A 14,388-nucleotide genomic window follows, 5' to 3' on the forward strand; every position below is an offset into this window, starting at 1 on the left:
GGAATCTTTGTTGTTTAGACTATTTTGAAAAAATTATACATACAAACACATATTTGCGTGCACACACGCACAAACCAATCTGGAAACTTAATCCTCAATGGAGAAATAATTTTATATGAATAGGAATTTTAGTTATGTACTGTATTATTACCGAGCTGAAAATAGTCTTGTCTAAAATTTCATCCATTGTGAATATGTTTTGTATAAATGTAATATATATGTGTGTGTGTGTGTGTGTGTGTGTGTGTGTGTGTGTGTGTGTGTGTGTTTTCTTAAGTTTTCGCAGGTATCTATATGTATGGTATTCAGCTTTGTTCGGGTATTTTCCCACGTCATTATAGTTGTGCTTTTAAAGTTGTAGCAACGTTTCGGCAGAATCTCATCTACCATTATCAGGCTTGTGTATTGTGTTCGTCTGTGAATCAGACTTTCACAGCCATTTCTGTTTTAAATTTGGTGCTAGCCTATGCTGTGCCAGAATGGTTTTTTCTTCATCCTGATTGGTTGGGAGTCTTAGTCTGTGTTTATTGGTCTTGGAGTTTGCTGTGTTCTGCTTGATTGGTGCTTCTAATATCTTCTGTCTGTTTTGTAGCATTTTTTGATTGGCTGGCAACATTGTGTTTCCTGTATTGGAGGCTTTTAGTGCGGCTTGGCTTCGGGTAAAAGGATGGCTATCATTTATTAGGAAGCTAGGTTTCATCTGGGTGCCTGGTTGGGGTGTGTTTGAGCTGGAGGTATCGGGAGGGGGGTCTGTTTGTGCCCATGTGTTTGCTTGGCTTGTGGTGTGGAGATTTTTTTGTTTGCGAATGCAGGCTTCCAGATAATTGGTGGAGTCACCTCTTCTATTCATGCTTTCAGGTCTTTTTTTCAATCTCTATGGCTTCTCTGATAATTCTGTAGCTGGGGTTTTCTATAGCGGCTAGGGTTTTGGTACCATTGAAGTTGATGCTATGACCTGTGGCTTTCATGTGTTGGACTAGTGAGGAAGTGTGTTCCAGCTTTTTTACTGCATTTTTGTGTTCATCCAGGCGGGTACTTATTCTTCTATTGGTCTGTCCAATGTATGTGGCAGGGCATACATATATTTGTTTTCATAGATATTCACAGGTACAGGTATGCAGGTCTTGGTGTGTTCAGGTCTTTTCCCATGTAAGATTGAGAGAATCTTGGCAACATTTCAATGAGGTCCCACTCGCCATCTTCAGGCTGGTGCTTTTGGCTTCGTGCTTTTGCACAAGCACGAAACTGAAAGCACCAGCCTGAAGATGGCGAGTGGGACTTCGTTGAAACATTGCCAAGATGCTCTCAATCTTACAAGGGAAAAGACCCGAACACGCCAAGACATGAAAATATGTGTGTGTGTGTGTGTGTGTGTGCGCGCACACACACACACACACACACACACACACACACACAAAATCTTTTTATTGTTCAGATTAACATTAAAGAATAGAATAAATGTTTCCAGGGCTGATTTTTTTTTTTACATTAAGATCTTTAATGTGTTCATTCAGGATTCTGTTCCTGCCTGGAGGGGACAGAAATGTCTGTTTGATCCACAAAATCAGCTATTTAGAAACTCCCTGTATTTGTTTGATTCTCATAATTATGGATGCTATGCACAAGATTCTGTGATTCCCTGATATAATCAAGCCTATCATTTGTCCCTAGCATATATAATGTATTTGCATTCTGTACCCTTGCAAGAGCTTCCTCAATAGTAATCATCTTCTCCTTGACCATCATCATTAACTGGATCCGCTCCTCGTCACTCATTGTGATTTCACTTGCCACATAACCAACATCTTCCCCTGGAGATAAATAGGAAAGATGAAAGAATAAGGTATTTCAATACAAAAGAAATATGAGTCAAGCAAAATAAGGCATGATTTTCCTAGTGAATTTCCCATGTTTAATCATGCTACTTAATTCCCTGCTTACTCACATTTCAACATCTTTATTTAAGTTTTGAAAACTGCAATGATCTTAACATTTCAGAATGAGAATGACACTGGAGATAGGAAATTGCTATTTTTAACTCCTCTGTATGGAATGCTTCATTTGATGTGTATATGATTTGCAACGATTCGGGAAAATAATAATGTTTATGTGACAATTCAGAGAATTATTGAGGATATTATATTAATATCATGTTATGACATCACTTTGCTCAGTATGCATTTTTTTTTGCCGAATCTGAATATGGAAACTATGCAAATTGTCTGGGCTGCTTGACATTATGACAATTTTATCAACATTAAAACACTAATAGGTTTAGCATCTTAGATTCTAACATCTAGTGAATAATATCTTGTATGAAAGATGTAAATTTTATAAAATTGGAACTATCCATAGCTGCTAAACCAAAGCATGTTTTAATAAAATTGATCAAGGGTTACCCAATTTATACTTTTGAAGGCAGCCATATGGAAGAGAGGATGGACTACTTAATTTTATCATAAAATTGTATGTTTCCTAAAACTGCAAATATGTTTTATCTATGAGATATAAAGTCACCTAAGATGCCATTGGTTCATAACAATAATAAAATCAATATAGAATTATCAAAGCTGAAGTCACTATAAATTGACTGTCAACTCATAAAATATTTCTCTGATTTTTTAAAGTTGCCAATAGAAGTGGAAGGGGGAAATAGTGCAGCAGCTTACAAAACCAAAACTGCATTCCATAAATGTTTTCATAGATAGTTTCTAGGCGACGAAGTTTCTGCCACGCAAAATTCTAACTGGAGAGTATGACTGGTGACTCTTGGTTGTGGACGTGTCCCATTGGAGAATGATACACCCAGGGGATGGAGGGAAAGCAGGGTTAAGGGTGACAATGAATGATGTGTCTCAGAGTCGGTTACACCCAGGCAGCACCAGCATGTTTACTCCTAATAAATCTTCTTTAAGCTTTGAAAATCTGGCTACAGACTCATGATTTAAATGGGGGTAACTACCAGAGCCCTGACACTGAGATGATGAACAAAGATAACAAAATATATATTGTGACATGACAACACAAACACTGGTTTTATCATATTTGGTTGCAACTATATAAATCAGGACTTGCTTTATATAGTCATAATGTACATTTTGTCAGTTGCCCTGATCCTACCCTGGGGATATCTGTATGACAGTGCCTGCATAATGGAAGCAGAGAACCATGAATTTTGTGAGCTTGACCTAAGTTCAGACACTCTCTGATTAAGCTGACCCTTCCAATGGAAGGGTGCTAAAGGACTTTTTTCCCCCTCAAGAGACCCAACTTGTGAATAGTAGCATAATGACATTAAAAAGAGCTTTATCTCATGATAATTAGCATATAATTGTTCCATGGGATAAAAAAAATACCTGAAGCTTTGCTCAGGGTTAATAAGTGACAATACAGTAGATAACCCACTTCTCTAATACTTTGGAACTTATTGAACACAAAGCATTATAAAATAATTATGACCATCCTTGCTAAAGATTAAAGCTGAGTATATAAATCCTGCTTAAGGGCCCAATAGCTATATAAACCTTCTTTCCCAATTTAATAATGAAAAAAAAAAAGAATTTCATTAATTTTTTTTACCTTTTGAAGACTGTCTCATTAGTCCCTTCTGATTCTTTCGAAAGTTTTGCCAGAAGTATTTATTCTTCTTTTTCCAATCCACTTTACCTAAATATTTTAAAAATACGATTTAAAAGATTTTAAATAAGAAAAGAAAATCACGATCATCATTCAGCTCCAAAAACAATATCAGTTTTATTTATTTTTAAAATATTTTTATTGTGCATTTTCCTTCACAAAAACAATGTCAGTTTTAAATGAGCTGTCCTACATATTTATTATATTTGAATAAGGAAAGCTATTAAAATATTTTAATAAACAAGTAACATATAGGGTTTCTTTTTAATGAACCTGCATCTCTGCAGACATTTTTGCAAATTCCAGTGGTTTTGAACCATGTAGATTAAAAGTCTACAATATATTCTGCTTTCTGTTTTGAAATTTCATTTACAAACTGGTGATGTCCAGCATTTGATTAAGACGCACTTTCTGATTTTCTTTATTAAAGCAAATACAGAGCTAAAAGGAAATCCAAAGGCTGCAGAATATTTGGTTTCAAGTAGGGAAGACCTTTGCTAAAAAAGGAAAGGAAAGGGAAAGCGAAAGAGAAAGGAAAAGGAAAAAGCCAGGGGTATGGAAAAGAACAATAGGCATCCATAACTTAGGGAAAAACAGATTATGGTCAACAATTAAATAAAAACACCTCTTATTCTTCTGGGTTTAGTATGACTCAACATAATTGATCACAGACACAAGGAAATACCTCAGGCAGTTCTTGACTTATAACCACAATTGAGCCCAAAGTTTCTGTTGCTAAGCGAGACAATTCCTAAGTGAGTTTTGCCCTATTTTATGACCTTTTCTTGTTAATTGAGTCTCTGCTTCCCCATTGACTTTGCTTATCAGAAGGTCATAAAATGTGATCACATGTCCCTGGGACATTGCAACCGTCATAAATATGAGCCAGTTATGTCAAGCATCTGAATTGTGACCACAGGGGATGCTGCAACAGTTGTTAAGTGAAAAAAAAGGTCATATGTCCCTTTTTCCAGTGCTGTTGTAACTTTTAAAAGCTTAAAGTGGATTTTGGAGGAAAAAGCTCTTTCAGAAGTAAAAGTGTTAAGTAGAAGAACAAATGAATTTATTGTTTTGAGAATCATGAATTTGCATAACATTTGGTTATGGCTTTTTCAAAACAAAGCGCTCCCCCCCCTCCCACACAAATAAATAAATAAATAAATAAGAGGAAGCATACTGACCAACTGCACTTTCTTCAGAACTTGATTTATGGAGAGAGAACCTAAAACACAAAAGAGAAAGAGACAGTGCAAATTGTGGCAAACATCTGCTGCTCCATGAAAGCTGGGTGGCTTATAATTAATGAATTAATAAATATTTTTTTGCAAAATAGCATATCCCCTTCCCCACTTTTTTTTCCCTATGAAGCCAGGAGGAAGAAATAGCATCTCAGCTTCAGCTTCATGCTCATACAATGGCATGAGCTCAGCTCCACTGAGAATGCTTTGAAATGATCTTCTTGTGACCGATGCAGACAAATATGTTACGGAGGACAAAAATGTTAAAGTTGTGAGGTCAAAAGGGAAATGGACTAAAGGAAGTCTTCAGTTCTTCCCCCTCCCTCAACTGTCTGCCACAAGAGACAGACAGAAAATTTCTTAGAAAAATACCATTTTACACATGTAGTTCCAATACACAAATCTTGTGGGGCCATTTACATTTCCAGCTAACCAGTGAGTAATGTGAGTAGTTACTTAAGAGATAAATCCCAGCTGAATCTTTCAAGCATCTGACAAAGTTCTTCTGTTTGTTTCTCTCTTTTCTGTGCTTAATTTGCCTTTATTAAAGAGACAACAACCTTTCCCATATCATATTCTGATAAGTATTTGATGGAAATAAATAATCCAGAAAGATCCTCTGCCATTATTTGGCTACCTATATTTAAATTGCAATTCATAAACAATCTTAAACTTCCCATTTTGCTTTCTACCAAAAGTAACGATCAGTTGTATAGAAAAACTATGTGCACAAATCGAACAGAAAACATTCCACACAAACAACAAACAGATCCTGTCTTCATTCCAAAGGAACACTGTATTTGTTCTATTGTTTCATATTATGTATTTTATGTTTAAAAGCACACAGATTGGATAGTAATTGTCATATTTATGGAAAACAAGATGGAAATTTCATTTCAAATACACACAGAAGCTGTATTATATACTTTGACCCATGGTTTTGAATTTGCAAACCATCCTGGTGTGCAGTTTCTAAAATTAGCAGTGGAGGGCAGTGCACGGTCTTTAATCACCTCTGAAAAGCTCCAAGAAGAAATTAAATTGTGCTTTGTTTTAGATCAGTCACAATCCCTGTCAATGATCCAAATGATTAGAGGCCAACTGTTTATAAGCATGAAAAACATAATCATCAATTTGTAGGGGACATCATGAAAGGGAAAACGATAGCAAGAAGTTAAATTCTGATTCAGTAAATTCATCCAAGCAGAGGCAGTAACTGCAGTGCCTGGACATGGCAAATCATCTTTCTTTAGCCTGATTAGAAATTTAATCAGCACAAGCCGGGCAGCCAATTGACACACCAATTCCAGAGCAGGGTGTGCACCAGGTGCACACTGGAAGAAGGCCACTGCTAGTTTCCTGACAGATGCAGTTTACACTCAGGACAACAGCTTGCAAAAAGAAAATTGATAGCTTGGTTAGATTCACAGCACCAGCAGCCAAGGATCTGGTTTTTCAAAAGGACTCAAGAAATACAGAAGATTTCTCTCTCTCTTTCTCTCTGTCGTTTGAAGCACAGATCTAATAACAATTTCTAAACCATCAAGCAGTGTTTCAGTCAAGTTTGTACAGGAACCTAGAAAAATGCATTTAATCGCTTAATATATTTATTAGAGCAGCTAACAAAAAAAGAAAGATAAAAGCTTAGGAGCAAAATGCTTTGGCTTCCAGCTTCTTCAGCTGTTTTAAAGCAGGATTCTTTTTATAAGCAGCTGAAGTGAATGGAACCATTTGGCTTTTGAATTTGAATATTTTATTTTATTTTTATTTATTTGATTTGTCAATCGCTTACAAGATAATAGGTATAAGTATAAACATAGTTATGAATACATTAAATGGATACATATGAAAAAAATAAAAATAAATAATAGGACAGGGATGGTAGGCACATTAGTGCGCTTATGCACACCCCCTACAATATGTTTGCATTTGTGTGTATGAAGGATAGTGGTACGTGTGTGTGTATGTGCATATGGACACACCCACTTTAAGAGAGATTTTATTTATTTATCTTACTTGTTTAGCCACCCATCTCATACGAAAATGACTCTGGGTGGTGTACAGCACTTAATTAAAATGAAACAATAACTACATTAAAACAACCACAGTTGAAAACCATTGAAAAGGAGAGGATAGGAGAAGATGATATGAACAACAATAAGACAGCTATCGCAAAATCTTCCCGGTCTTCTGGGACGTCGAAGCCTGATATCATATCCAGGTCTTGAAAGACTTATGGGATGTTGAGAGTGATGGAGATAATCTCGTTTTGGGTCAGAGAAGATTCCACAAAGCAGGGGCTGTGACAGAGAAGTCCCATCTCTTGGGATGAGATGTATAGAGGACCCACAACATGCCTTCATTGTTCGACTTGATGAGGCAGAGAAATATTAACTGGGGAGAGGCAGTCCCCCAGATAACCTGACCCTAAGCTGGTAAGAGCTTTGAAAGTTGAAACTAACTCCTTGGATTGGATCCAGAACAGTGGTGGGATTCAAAATTTTCTACTACCGGTTCTGTGAGCGTGGCTTGGTGGGCGTGGCAGGGGAAGGATACTGTAAAATCTCCAGTCAGAGGTGGTCTTTGCCGGTTCTCCAAACTACTCAAAATTTCCGCTACCGGTTCTCCAGAACTGGTCAGAACCTGCTGAATACCACCTCTGATACAGAAGCAACGAAAAAGATATTGAGAGTGTAGAAAGAGTACAGAGAAGAGCAGCAAAGATGGTTAGGGGACTGGAGCAGTGGTGGGATTCAAATTTTTTTACTACCGGTTCTGTGGGCATGGCTTGGTGGGTGTGGCAGGGGAAGGTTACTGCAAAATCCCATTCCTTCCCCACCAGTGGTGGGATTCAATTTTTTTTAACTACCAGTTCTGTAGGCGTGGCTTGGTGGGTGTGTAGGGGAAGGATAGAGTAAAATCTCCAGTCAGAGGTGGTTTTTGCCGGTTCTCCGAACTATTCCAAATTTTCACTACGGGTTCTCCTGAACTGGTCAGAACCTGCAGAATTCCACCTCTGGACTGGAGGCTAATAACATATAAAGAACAGTTGCTGGAATTGGGTATGTCTCGTTTAGTGAAAAGGACTAGGGGAGACAAGATAGCAATGTTCCAATATCTAAGTGGCTGTCACAAAGAACAGGGAGTCCAGCTATTCTCCAAAACATCTGAAAGCAGGACGAGAAGCAATGGATGGAGACTAATCAAGGAAAGAAGCAACCTAGAACTAAGGAGAAATTTCTTGACAGTTAGAACAATTAACCAGTGGAATGACTTGCCTTCAGAAGAAGAGATTGGACAATCACTTGTCAGAAATGGTATAGGTTTCCTGCCTGAACAGGGTGTGGACTAGAAGACCTCCAAGGTCCCTTCAAACTCTGCTATTCTATTATTCTGCAGACTGGCAACAATGCAGTTTGCAAAGCAGATTAGCCTTTCATTTATTTAAATGTCTAAACTTTGAAAGGCTTGCCAGTTCCTGATGTAGATTTGGACCTTTTCAGTAAAATAGAAAATGACATAAGCTCTAGAGAGGTATTTTTGTAGGTCTTTGTACTGTTTAATTTCCTATCCTTATCTGCAATTTTATCTCATGTCAACATGTCTCTGCCTTTATTTTGCACTTTCATGTAAGCATATTTATTGGGAGTTTCTCCTTTTATTCTTGACAAGGAAACAGACTTCAGTCACTCAACAAATACTCTGCTTCTCTTTTTCTTAGAAGTGGTGTGTCTTTTTCAAACACATAAAAATCACAATGCCCAGCTTTTCCAGTTATGCAGGTATGTCTAGATAAACAACTGTAAAAATGGCACCAAAGGCAAGAGAAAGACATCAAATAGAAAACATGCTCCCAAAGCACAGCGTAAGACTATTTGCACAATTTATAAATGCAGCGATGTCTTATTATTATGAAAAAGAATGTGTGAATCATTTCCAGGAATTATGCAATTTTGGTTGGCTTGTTTGTTTGTATTACTAAGAGTGAAAAAATATAATACGCATACCTCAAAATTTATTCATAAATACATTTCAAAGAATAGTGAGTTGATCTTTTGAGAACTGGAAAAAAAAAGCCTGGAAATGTTCAGAGACAATCCCATATCTTCTGGACTCAAAATTTTAATAAAGAGTTGGTTTTTTTCCTGTCTCAAGCATCCACTATCTTAAGTAGCTTAGGAAAAAAATGAATGCAAGTTATTTTTTCTTTCTGCCATCCATTTAAACACATAGACTTCTGAAGGTATTTTAACTTTAAAGAAAAGCAGGAGAGAAAGGGATTATTTCACAATGGAGTTATTTCACAATGGAGTTGTTATGCACAAAGTTCAAGGGTATAAAATTAGAAGTCCCCCAAGTCTTCAGAAAACAACCTCAGAAATGCTGCCAAATTATCATTTTATCATGAGAGAAAGCAGACAGAATCAAATACATGCATATTGATTGTATTAGATTAGGTCCAGGGAGAGACTCAGCCATGAAAGCTCACTACAGTATGTGACTTTGAGCCAGTCCTCTCATGGGGTTGCTTGTGAGAGAAAATTGGAAGAGAAAATATTATTTATCTCTACCACCTTGAACTGATGGAGAAAAAAGCAAGATATAAATCTAATGAATAAAATAAAATAAATTATATTTTACTTAATTATACATTACATCTAATTTAGTATCGCCCCTAAATTTAGTTTTAAATTTTTAGTTTTTCAAGGTTAGCCTCCAGGCATGCTAGCTGAAAGCCAAGCTTGTCTCTCAACCTGAAATATGCAGCACACTCTACTATAAATTAAAGATGCCATATCCTTCTTCAGCGTTCTGTGTGAGCTTGAAAAAAAAGATGCTGTCATTTTAAGAATTGCTTTAACTGAACCAAATACCTATATATATTTTTCAGATTCATTTGGAAGCACCTGCTTTAATGACTAGTGGAGAATTACTTTCTTGAATTCCAGAGCAATTCAGAATCATCACTGAAAATATATAGTTCTATAACAATGTTCTAACTGGTGGACTACCAAAGAAATCATTCACAGCACTTTGATAATTATATTAGGAAATATTTGGTGTTCAGAGGACGGAAAAAAGCAGACTTCAACTCTGCATCCTATAAAGTAAGGATCTTGTTTCTGAGCTGAGCTGGGAATTTCCTTAAATACATGAGGAAAAAAAAATTATGGTGCCCAAGAATGGCCTTCTTGTTTGATTTGACAATTACACTCTTCTGTGTGGAACCTGCATCTTCTTCATGAATGTATATGGGACATAATTTGTGTTCTTCCATTCATAGGCTAACTCGCTCTGAAACTTAATGATGCAGTCACACTTGGCAGTAGTTCTGATGCTGTTATGTCTGAAAAGCAGTCAAATGCCATTACACCATAGCTTTGGCCCTTTGGTTTTGTTGTACTCTTATATACAGCTTCATTAGCCAGCTTTCAAATGAAATGCCCTCCAAGGCACACAGTAAAAGGACTTACAGACAGTGGTTTGCCTCAGGAGGAAAAAAAAACAGTCAATATAGATTTTTGTGAAAGAAGATCTGTTTACTATAAAACTATATATATCAAACTTATAGTAAGACATGAATACAATTGCTTAAAAATAAGCAAAACGTTTGACAACTCTATATAGACAAAAACTCATGGGTCTAGAGCAGCTGATTGTATAGTTCATACAAAAATTATATATCAAGAATGAAGCCTTAAGGTGCCATGAGACTCTTGTTTTTTCCAACTGATAATATAGACCATGGGTGTCAAACTCGTGGTGTCACGTTGCCGTCACCTGACGTTTCGCAACGTTTCCCCCATTCACGGAGCTGGGGTGGGTGTGGCCTGCATGTGACACATCCAGCCCACAGGCCACCAGTTTGACACCCCTGATAATAGACCCATCTCTAGAAACAGTGTATCTGTTCTATCAAATGCACATAAAATACAGAACACTGCAGTATGTGAAAAAAATTACCCAATAAAATAAGAATTACATAAAGAGATTATCCAAATTCATTTTAAAATAAATGTATAATTATTTGTAAATAACAAATGCAGACATAGTATAAAATATACCTGAAGAGAAATGCACAGGTACCTACAGTAATTAAGAATTAAGCATGAATTATATTCTGCACTCCCATCTCATTCACTGCTGACAAGCCAATTGTAAACAATAGCTTGGCCTGTTTCAGCATCTTACATCTGGGGCCCCATGAACACCTCCATACAAAAGCCCCTTGCTACCTTCCCTTGACAGCATTTTGTTTATCTCCCTTCATTATACAATGCCCAATGACTAACCTACTGTGATGATACTCTTCTGTGTGAAGACAAGATAATTTACTTACAGATGAAAGACATTATGTGGCAAATGAGTCTTTAAGGTTCCTATAGAGATTTGCATGTCTCTGCTAGCATCTATATGAGAAAGATGGAAAACAGAGAAGTCCTATTCAACTATCTTGTCATTATGTCTCCATAGCAATGGCTCTGGGGTCAATGTCTTCTCAGCAGTAACAAATGTGCCATTTCTCTTGCTTTGCCTTTTTTCTCCCGTTACAGGCAATACAGACATGGCAATGTTAACTGCACTGCTTTAGGACAGGGCCCCACAGAAGTTAGACCAGAACCTCTGTGTGATTTGCAAACTATCAACAAGAGTTTACATGTAGATCACTGGAGGATTCAGAATAGTCATTAAAAAAAACCTCCTAGATTTTGAAATTCTACCCTCTACCTTCACAGTGTTTTCTTTCACTGCCCCTTGGTCATTATTTAAAAGTTATCTTCTGTTGGTTTTATTGCATCCACCATATTTCCAAGAATATTGTGGGATCTTATTTAAATTCCATTCTACTCAAGCACTGGAAAAGTCCCTTTACTGAGGCAGCAGGATGCACAAACAGAATGGTAATTTCCTCCAAGAAAAAGGAATAATCTCCTTCAAGCCAACATATGAAAAACGGGAAGGGAAATCGCAAATCTTCAGCTCACAGTAAATGAACAGAAAAAGAACAATAAATTGTGGCTAAAAAATGATAGCACGGGATGAGCCAAAAATGAGATAAAGGAAATATTAAAGACTGTAACATTGGAAAGAATCCACACAATTGCTTCCAACACTAATGAAAAAATAAATTTTCAGTCTCTGATTGAAAAAAAGTCTGACAAAATCTCCATCTTTCATTCACCATATTATAAAATTACAAAAATAAAAATAAAAAATGAAATAAAAAAAATAAAAATAAATTAAGTTAAGGGGTCTTATAAATAAAGCATAGAGCTGAAGCTGGCATGGCAAGATGCTGTATGAAATGCAGATTATGATCTTTCATCTCCCAACATGAATGTCTGCATCTTGTAGCACCATAAAACAGCTGTTAGCTTCATCCCTTTGCTCTGGCCCATTCAAGTCAAGCACGGTCTGGACAATATTGCATCAATGAACTGTGCCTCGTAAGACTACCTCTCCCAACTCAGGGGTTCCTTAAATCTTCAAGAATTACCCCTGACTATAGTCCTTCATATTGGTTATCTGTAAATTCATATATATGGGGAGTGAACCTGTGCAAAGCCCAGTGAGATAGTACCTTGATTCAAATGGTAAGCTAGGAATATGTTTGGGAAAAAAGAGAGTATCTGGGTGAAGGATTTTGTTGTTGGTGGTGGAGGGGGGAGAAAGGCATACAATTAGCCAAGACCATATTCTGGCTATCAGAAAAGCTCTTTCCTGGTGGATTATAGAGGAGACCAGGTCAACTTGGAAGGCAACGGTACTCCCAATGAATGAGACAAAACAACAGAGTGCAGCACTGCTGCTGAGGCCACCAAGTATTGCGAGAATGCTTTTAATTTTGGCAAAGGAATAGATAGAAATGTGTAAAACTGAGTTCTTTTTCAAGAAAAAAAAAAGGAAGGCATTGCCAGGAGATTAGGCATCTATCTTACCTCTGCTGCAAAAAGTTAAACACTACTTATTATGACACTTCCCTCTGCCTTAATGTATGTCATTGTATGTATGCCTTAAGGAAGAGGGAAGTGCCATATTCCCTCTGCCTTAATGTATGTCTAAAGCAGGATTATTGAACTATTAGGCCCATAAAAGAGACCTCAAAATTTAGACCACAGCCACCATATGGCCAGGAAAACTATATGACTCTGATTCTTGTTGGGGAAGAGATCTTGTGTACAGCACTTAAACCATAGAGAGTTATAGTAACAACAGCAAAGCAACATCTTTGGTATTATCTACCCTGGCTCCCATGAATCAGATTACCTGCAAGAAAATAAAGGAAGATATCTCATAACAGACCGGGAGGCCAAGTCACTTTAAGAGCAGAAAGAGCTACATGATTAGACAGATCAGCATGGGAATATACAACTAGGAGCCAGTTGTATAAACAAAGGAATAAAATTATACCTTGTAGGCAGTTGCATCTGGTGAGCGATGCCATTTATTTATAAAAACCTCTAAGGGCTAAATAAAAACAAAAGTAAATGGATCCATCTATTATAAAACGAAGGAAGAAGTGATGGTAGAGTATGATATATGTTGTATGTTGTAAAAGATGCAATCAGAAAATCTACATCCCCTTGTAGAGCCAGTAGATCACAAGCCAGAGATGGTAATATAAACATACAACAACTGTTCAGCCTCAGGACTACCAAATGGTGGGTTGGATTTAAACAAACTTATCTGACCAGTTTAAAGAGGGCCTAACACATGGAATATGGAACAAACTCATTCATCAGGACAGTCCAGAGATTTTTTTTCTACATTAATTCATATCTGCTAACTGTAGAAAATTATGGGCAGAAGAGGAAAATGTTAGTGTCTTTGTGCCTTTTCATCAGATACTTCTGGAAGTTGAACCCATGCAGGTATGAGCCTCCAAAATAATGGTAGCCTCTCAAGAAAAGTTGCACTAATGGACACAAAAGTCATAATTATTTTATGGATAACCTGGCAACAATTGAAGATCATTCTTTTTAATAATATTCTCTTCTGAGGTAAATAATTAGTATTTACAGGAAAGGAAGGCAGTTTGCAAGTAGATGGTCTAAAATGCTCCAGATCTGTTAAGAAACATGTTTGCCCAAGCTTCTAAGTTATTTAGCTATTATCCTACAGACCTAGACAGACTTAAAAATGTAACTTCAAGCCCTATTAAACCTTGGTACCACAGACAACTTTAATACATCATCCCAGAGAATTCTGGGAGTTGAAGTCCTCCTGGCTTAAAGTTGCCAAGGTTGGAGACCCCTGCTCCAGAGCACACAAATATGGTTTGTCCAGTCAGTTAATCCAATCTTCTTTTAACCTTGACAGCATTAATGATTAGTTGGTTTGCTCAAGACTCGTCACAGAAGCGCATTGTACCTTTTCTACTAACTGCCAATAATCAGATTTTCTACAATTTAATAATATAGTGTAAGGCAGTACAATGCAACAAAATATATGTACTTTGATCTTTCAACAGTATAAGATAAAAACACTAGAGTGTGGAATCAGAAGCTGTAAC

At 36.9% G+C, this 14,388-nt stretch overlaps 1 protein-coding gene across 4 annotated transcripts in view; it reads right to left on the minus strand.

The window, feature by feature from the left end:
* Window positions 1-14,388, minus strand: part of LOC113411241 (SAM and SH3 domain-containing protein 1) — a 583,123-nt gene that overhangs the window by 50,262 nt on the left and 518,473 nt on the right. For all 4 annotated transcript variants that reach the window (XM_087970319.1, XM_087970299.1, XM_026666233.2 and 1 more), the window contains exons 5-7: window positions 4,818-4,858; window positions 3,580-3,666; window positions 1,699-1,811 (exon numbers count right to left, since the gene is read on the minus strand). In XM_087970319.1, the coding sequence (XP_087826445.1) occupies window positions 1,699-1,811; window positions 3,580-3,666; window positions 4,818-4,858 (241 nt within the window). The remainder of the gene's footprint in view (window positions 1-1,698; window positions 1,812-3,579; window positions 3,667-4,817; window positions 4,859-14,388) is intronic.

Source organism: Notechis scutatus, chromosome 1 (assembly GCF_049901735.1).
Source record: "Notechis scutatus isolate UNSWTSFEM ecotype Mainland chromosome 1, rNotScu1.2, whole genome shotgun sequence".
In the NCBI taxonomy this organism is placed as follows: domain Eukaryota; kingdom Metazoa; phylum Chordata; class Lepidosauria; order Squamata; family Elapidae; genus Notechis; species Notechis scutatus.